Genomic DNA, 8,591 nt, shown 5'->3' on the forward strand with positions numbered 1-8,591 from the left:
TGAGGACCCAGCTGTATCACTCTTGGGCATATACCCACAGATGCTGCATCATATCACAGGACTCATGTTCCACTATGTTCATAGTGGTCTTATTTATAGTAGCCAGAAGCTGGAAACAACCCACATATCCTTCAATGGAAGAATGGATAGATAAAATTTGGAACATTTACACAATTGACTATTACTCAACTATTAAAAATGAGGACATCATGAATATTGCAGGCAAATGGATGGCACTAGAAAAATATCATCCTGAATGAGGTAACCCAGACCTAAAAGACATGGTGCATACTCACTGATAAGTGAATATTAGTCAAAACAGTCAGAACACCTCTGATACAACTCACAGACTATATGAAGTTTAAGAAGGAAAGCATATGTGTGGATGCTCCAATCTCACTAAGAAGACAGAACAATATAATCATAGGAGGCAGAGAGAGGCAAGGAGGTACCTAGGTGGGAGAGAGGATAAGGAGGGCAAAGATGGAGCAGGATCATGTATGGTGGGAGACAGGAGAGAAGCTCAGCGGGACAGGAGGGTAAACAGAAATATGCAACAGTGTGGGGTGGGAAACAGGGACACCACTAGAATATCCCAGACATCAGGGATGTGGGAGGTTTGCAGGACACAACAGAAATGACATCAGCTTAAATGCCCAACAGTGGGGAGATAGAACCTAAAGAGACCGCTTTCAGTAGATAGACATAACCCCTAGTTGAAGAATGGTGCCACCCACAAATATCAAATTTTTTAATCCAAAATTGTTCCTGTCTAAAGTAAATGCAGACACAAAATAAATAGAGCAGAAACTTAAGGAATGGCCATGTAGAGAACCACCCCACCTTGGGATCTATCCCGGGCACAGACACCAAACCCTGACACTATTGCTGATGCCAAGATGTGCTTTCAGATAGAAGTTTGGCATGACTGTCCTCTCAGAGGCTCTGCCAGCACTTGATGGAGACAGATGCAGATACTTACATCCAAACATTGGACTGAGCCAGGGGACCCCAATTAAAGATTTAGGGGAAGCACTGAAGGAGCTAAAAAGGATGACATCCCCATAGATATCAATATCCAGACCAACAATATCAACTAATTGGACCTCTCAGAGCTCCAACTAAATTGCATACATGGATGGGCCTATGGCTCCAGCCTCAGATGTAGCAGAGGACTGCCTTATCTGTCCTCAGTAGAAGAAGATGCACTTGATCCTTTGGAGGCTTGATACCCCAGAGAAGGGGGATGCTATAGGGATAAGGTGGAAGTGGATGGTTGAGTAGGGAAACACCCTTTTAGAGGTAAAGGGGAGGTGAAATGGGATGGGGGCACATGGAGGGGGACTGGCAACTGTACAATATTTGAAATGTAAATAAATAAAATAATCAGTTCAAAAAGAAAGAAAATATTTAAGCAATACATAAATAAATAATGAATATAACCTGTTTGAGTTTTAGAATGCTACTTTTTATAAATATGATTTTGAAACTGACCTCTTGGTATTAGTTAACCAAATGAACCAGTATTATTTTTGAATAATCATTAAATATTAGGACAATGTTTAAACAAACAATTGGATGATGCTATATAAGTGTATGTGCATCCCTTAACATCTCAGTCTCTTGATAGCCACACATTTGAACCAACTTAGCCTCAAAAGGAAGAACACAACGTTACATTTAGAAATTTTAGAGTTACAGATGCCCATATGATGATCGACACACCTTGCATAGAAAGAGTAAAAGTGGGGATTTCAGTTCATATCTCTGATGCTCATAAATGACCGAATAATTTCATATTCATATGTCAATTGGTACACATGCATGTGTGTGACTGTATATACATGGGAAAGACAAAGTATCTGAATTGAAAGCCAAAATTAACATCATTTCACAGCTCTTCTTCCTGCCAAGGAGACACATATTGAAGGAATTTACATTAAAAATGTCACAAACTCATACTCAATTAAAATTTTCCTTATCTATAAAAGAATGAAATATACTATCCAATGAATGTTTTGAAATTTCCACACCAGGTTAGTGACTTTGAGAAAAACATTAGATAACATGATATTTGTTTTTTCAAGAAATTTATATAGTGAATGTAATGGTCCATGCCTTTAAATTCCAATACTCAGAAAACAGAGGCAAACAGTTTCCTTAGTGTTCAAAGCTGCCCTAGTCTACATAGCAAGTTCTAGTCCAGTCATAATTACAGAGGGATAACCTCTTTAAGTGATATTGATGATAAATTTTAATACATTATGCAGATTTATCAAGGATATTGCATATATGCCTCTAAAACTAGTCACTGCAATCAGTCGTTGTAAAATAGTAAAGGTGACTTGCATTTTCTTCTTTTTTAACCTCCTTTGACATCCAGCCTAAGCACCTTGTACAAGCTTTGTTTGAGCTCTTTGTTCTTAAGAGCATACACCATGGGGTTCAGAGCAGGGGGAACAACATTGTGTAGCACGTTCATCAGAACCGGGATGAGCGGAATCTTCATTCCTATGCTGTGTGTAATGGACATGACAACAATGACCGTGTAGAAAAACAGGATTAGGATGAGGTGGGAAGTACAGGTACTTAAGGCTTTAGATGCAGCTTCTGCAGAGTTCAGCCTCAGCACAGACCGAAGAATCAAAGCGTAGGAAACCATGATCAAAGCCAGGTCACTTCCCATGAGTGTCCAAGCCAGGAATAGCTGGTTGATGCTGTTGATTTTCCTGTCATCACAGGCAAGGCTAGTGACGCCAAGGTTAGAGCACAAGCAGTGCTCAATTTTATTTTGAGAACAGTAATTTCTCTGGGCAGCCAACACAGGTACTGACATGGGAGCCACAAAATTTCTGAAGGCCATAAACACGGTTGCTTTGATCACAAAAGATTCAGTAACTATTGAAGAATATCTCAGGGGCCTGCAAATTGCCACATACCTATCCATAGCCATGCAGACAAAGATACCTGACTCCATGGCAACAAAACAGTGGATAGCATACATCTGAGCAAAACACTCAGGGAGGCTGATGGTGTTATCATTGAACCATAAGATGGCTAAAATTTTGGGCATGATGGTAGTCGCCAGACCCATGTCCACAATAGCAAGGATGCCCAGGAAATGGTACATAGGCTGGTGTAGTGATGCCTCTTGGTAAATGACAATCACAATAACTATGTTGGCAATGAGAGCCAAGACATACAGCAGAGCCAGGGGCAGGGAGAGCCAGTGCTGCCAGATGTGGATACCTGGAAATCCCATCAGAATGAACTCAGTCACCTGGAACCTAGAGCTGTTGGAATCTCTGAGGATCTGGAACATCTCTTGCTAGCAATAAAGTAATGCCTGCTTCCTAGTCTTGAGTATCTGTGTGGTAGTGTTGGATACAGACTTTCCCAGGGTATGATATTAAGGGATGAATTTGCATCTTCATTTATCCATATGCGACTGACACTTGTTATTCTTATGATGCAGGAACCATTGTAGTTAACAGGTTATATTGTTAATTCGTCACATCACATAGAGTGTTTCTTGGAGTATACCATATTTTTCCTCTCTCTCCTAATTTAGAAATAGAACATTAGAGCAAATCAGACGATGATTAATGATCTTCCATGTAGTAGGTCACAGACTCTGTGCATGATGTAAATAACCTGATATTTCAGTATAATTGTTATATTTGATTTGGCTGAGGTTTGCTTTAATGAACTAAAATATAGATTCCACTGGAGATATTTTTATCTACATTTTTTTGCTACACTCTTAGACAGTAACATATTTTTGACTGCCAAGATCAAAAATAATAAGATATATTAATGACTATTCATAGGTGCAGGTACATATAAAGAATACTTTTGTATTAATCTATGTTATTTGTATATATCTAATTCAGTATATATTGAATTCATGCATAAAGAAAAATTATCCAGCAGTAAAATATAAGAGATATACCTAGTCTTATACTTAAGAAATTGATAATAGGCTCTCTGCTCCTTCCTATTCCAGAGACATCTACATCTTTTTGTGCAGTGCCAATCTTGTCCCTGAGACATGATGGGGGAAGGTACCTAGTGAACAGGATTTCCTTCATGTCTAGCAAAGAGGATACTATGCAGTCATTGACTCCTTCATTGATCTTAACTACATGGTTTACGTGTTCCAGTATGACTCTACCCAGGGCAAGTTCAACAGTACAGTCAAAGCTGAGAACAGGAGGCTTGTCATCAATAATAGGAAGGCCATCACCATCTTCAAGAAGCAAGATCCTGCCAACATCAAATGGGATGATACTGGTGCCAAGTATGCTGGGGAATATACTGGTGTTTTCACCACCATGGAGAAAGCTGTGGCTCACTTAAAGAATATGGCCAAGTGGTTATCATCTCTGTACAGTCTGCTGATGCTCCCATGTTTGTGATGGGTGTGAACCATGAGAAGTATGACAACTCACCCAAGATTGCCAGCAATGCTTCCTGTACCACCTACTGCTTAGCTCCACGAGCCACGGTCATTCATGACAACTTTGGCATCATGGAGGGCTCATGACCACAATTCATGCATCAGTGCTACCTAGAAGACTATAAATAGCCCTTATAGAAAGCTGTGGTATGATGCTTGTGAGGCTGCCCAGAACATCAATCATCCCTATATTTATTGGTTCTGGCAAGGTCATTCCAGAGCTGAACTGTAAGCTCACAGTCATAGCCTTCTGTGTTTCTATCACCAATGTATCCATTGTGAATCTGACAGGCCACCTAGATAAAGAAGTCAGGTATGATGATATCAAGAAGGTGATAAAGCAGGCATTCAAGGATACTGTAGTGTATTTTAGTACAGAAATATTTCTACTTACATGTTTGAGAAACTTTTATTAATTCTATGTATATATGGGTATATGACCAATCAAATACATAATTATGTCATAATAGAATATAAGATAGAGATTATAATGCAAATATAATAGTTAAATTTGTTTATATTTATTTTTTGATTGTTGTGAGTCAAATTCTGGTCTTCCTACATGCTGGACACTCTATCACTGAGTTATATCAAAAAGAGTTAACCATTAAAATATTTATTGGTATACATGTACATTCACAAATTAACATGTGTAACTTAATGTAAAACTGGATGCATTATAAGAAGGTGAATGAGTGATCAGGAGTTACACCAACTTTCCCCACACACTTTGACTGTCATATTTCTCTTACCTCCAAGATCTTAAATGTTAATGTCCTCATTTGACCATGCTCAGTCTTTACAGCCCATGTTTTCCCCTCAACATGGCAGTAGACTCACCTGATTTGGTTTTTCTGTCTCAGATGGAAGAAACACAGATTTATCTAAGTATGTCTCAAAAGAAGAAAGTAGAAGATGGTGGTTCTGAAGAACAAGAGTGAGCAATGACAAATGAGTATCCAGACCCTGATCAGCATCTCTTCTGTAGCTTCTTACTTGGCTATGATTCTCATCTGACTCCCACCATTTCCACTAATGTCTGTTTGTTTAGGAGAAAGAGAGATTTTCACAATTATCATCATCATCAATTAACATCACCATGAAAATCTATACAGAAATGAAATCTGAAGATTGTGGGGAATATATTCTCTAAGGAACAAGCTATCATTTTCATGACTGACTTTAATCTAGGTGAATGGAATCAAAGCTGACTTTCTAAAGAATTAATCAATTGGACAATGAAATGGAACACATGAAATATGCTTGAGTCTTTTAGCAAAGCTTCTGGACAATGGATTTACTACCATTCACAAAGACACCTTATGTCTGGTCAGACTGATCCATATTTTCTCATACCTAGTTTCTAGCCAGCAAAAAAGAAAAAAGAGATGAGACTAACCTGGTCCAGATGTTCAGTGAGGTGATCCCAAAACATCAGAATCTATTATATGTGTTGTACTTGTGTCCATGTGCATGGCCCTTCATGTCTAAATCTCTTGAGATCTGGATCCTGACCTGAGCCTCTGATGGAAGACTGAGCTCTGTGTCCCAGAGGATATAGCAGTGCTTTAGAGACAAAAGTGCTGGTATGCAAACAAGGTAACCCTATGGGAGGGGGAATGAGCAGATGGAGCTTTCTATCCTATTGCTTCATGAAGACACATAAGCAAATGATTACATTTGTATTATGCATATGTCTGTCTGTGACAATCCATACAGTCACAGAAATGAGAATAAATGTGTTGTTTTTAATAACAATCATTGACATTTATATGATTTTAGCATTTCCTTTTGTGGACAGATTGTGAGTTACAAATTGAAATAGTAAATATTCAAATCTTTTACACTCAGAGACTCTCCTTTAATTCACTTTGTATTATTATGTGTAGCAAAATAATAGCAATCACTGAGAACTTTACAGCAAGACCAAAAAACTTGAAAATGGTTCCTAGGTAACATTGGTTCTGAATTTTACAATGTTTATTTATTTCAACTGGGATTGAAAATAAATATTATCACATTGAGAAGTCCAGCCAAAGTTAGTAACTTGGATTTGACTGGACATGCAGCATTTGAGGTAGAGATAGTGATCATAGGGAAATCAAAGAGCAATTAATGACTCTCTCTATTCATTTAAATTGGTAGCAAATTAATGTCTATAGTATATATTTTTACTATTCATGAGCTTTAAAATAAATAAAAATGTATTTTAAAATGATGTAATGTAAGAGTACCTAGTAAATATCTTTTAGTTTATAATTATATATTATGAGAAATATTTATAGAAAGATTATAGAAAGATGTTAATTTGTTCTAAAGCCAAAATTTTGCCATTTGTAATTGCATTATATATTAAGTGTTCTTTAAACACGGAGCTCTTGCTCCACAGAAAGAGTGGCAACAGGAGGCCACATATGGGACTGCTGTCAATTATAACTTCCAAGCTGATCCTTTCCCACACTGAACATGAGAAGGTATGATAATCTGGAGAGAGACTAAATGGGCTTCAGAGAATTGAGCATGTGCTGTGAAAGACTGTGATGTAAACATGTCACCAGCGCCTGAAAGGTAAAATTCCTCATGAACCTTGTAGATGACTTGCCTGATTAATGTATGGAAGGTACCATTTAATCACTGCTTAGGTGAAGAGCAGCCTGAGAAAACATGTGTGCTAATCTGGAATAGTCATACCCATTGATGTAAATATTATTAGGAAAGAGCTGAAGGATCTGGTCAATTTTGCAGAAGGTGCCATGGGCTTCCGGGAAGAAAGTACATTCCTTAGCATTTGGGGATATATTCTATAAAAATCTGTTATATGCATTTGGCTTATGATGCTTTGGGCTCTATAGTTTCTCTTTTTTTTTGTCCGGGTGACCTATCAGTGAGAGTAAAGTATTGATTACTCTGTTACTCTGTTGGGCTTGTCCTGTGCTTTCAGATCTAATAGTGTTTCTTTAATGAAATCAGGTGACCTTCTTTAATATATAAGTGTTTAAAATTGTAATATGCTGCAGGTGGATTTTTTCTTTTAGTGAGAATGAAATATTCTTCTCTGTCTCTTCTGGGTAGTTTTGCTTTAAAATCTATTTTGTGAAATGTTATAATAGCTACATTCACTTGTTTTTGTTTTGTTTTTCTTTGTGTACTTTGTTTTGTTTTGTTGTTGTTGTTGTTTTTTTTTTTTTTTTTTTTTTTTTTTTTTTTTTTTTTTTTTTTTTTTGGTTCCCATTTCTTAAAGTATCTTTTACTCCAAAATAGTTTCTTGTTGATAATGTGGTATGTTTTCTAGAGGTAGAAAAATTATGGACCCTATTTTCTAACCTTATTTGATTTGTGTCTTTTTATTGGGAAAATTCAAACTGTTACTATTGTGAATTATTGTTGAATGGTGTTTATTAACCTTTGTTATTTTGTGCTGGTATTCCAAGGACCACTCAGCATCCAGATGACTGAGGAAGACACCAAAAGCTGATGACTTTTGGCAATTCAATTCTCTCTGGCTATTCTGGGGCCAGAAGCTGATGGCTTTGCCATTGTTGTCTTCTTAGCCTTCATTTAATTATTCTGGGCCAATATGTGTCTTGTGCCTTCTTTGAAATATTTATTCTCCTCTTTGGAGAGTATTCCTTCTGGCATTCTCTGTACAAATGGCTTGTGAATATAAATTCCTTAAAACTATAGAAGAAAAAATTTGATAGCATTAGTGTAAGAAAGGGGGTGGGTTTATTTCAAATTATAGTTTATCCAGGAAGCAAAGGCATAACACCTGCAGTGTGCGGCAGATGGCCTCATGACACTCACAATCAGGAAGCAAATAGGGAGAAATATCATTCCCTACTAGTTTTCTCTTTAATGAGATTCAGGATGTTAGGCAATGGAGTAATATCACTGATTGTGATGTGTCCTTCCACCTCAGGTGTTTCTAGACAGTCCCACACAGATGGCTTCAGAGATTTGTCTCATCGACGATTCTCTCAGATGATGACTGATATCAAGCATCACACTCTGCTTTGTCTTCAAGCTCTGCTAGTTACTTCAACCTATACTATTTGTAAGGGTTTCCACTGAACGTTTTACTGCCTTATTTTCTAGGTATTTGTGTTTATTAAACTCCATGTTGACATGGTGT

At 37.4% G+C, this 8,591-nt stretch overlaps 1 protein-coding gene across 1 annotated transcript; it reads right to left on the bottom strand.

Moving 5' to 3' along the window:
- Window positions 1–2,362: 2,362 nt before the first annotated feature.
- On the bottom strand, window positions 2,363–3,322 carry OR56B2 (olfactory receptor family 56 subfamily B member 2; the record flags this gene model as incomplete). The annotated part of the gene is made up of 1 exon (XM_080913369.1): window positions 2,363–3,322. The coding sequence occupies one exon, from the start codon at window positions 3,320–3,322 to the stop codon at window positions 2,363–2,365; it is 960 nt and encodes a 319-aa protein (XP_080769495.1).
- Between the last annotated feature and the right edge of the window lie 5,269 nt (window positions 3,323–8,591).

The sequence above is a fragment of the Micromys minutus genome (assembly GCF_963924665.1).
Source record: "Micromys minutus genome assembly, chromosome: 2".
NCBI lineage: Eukaryota > Metazoa > Chordata > Mammalia > Rodentia > Muridae > Micromys > Micromys minutus.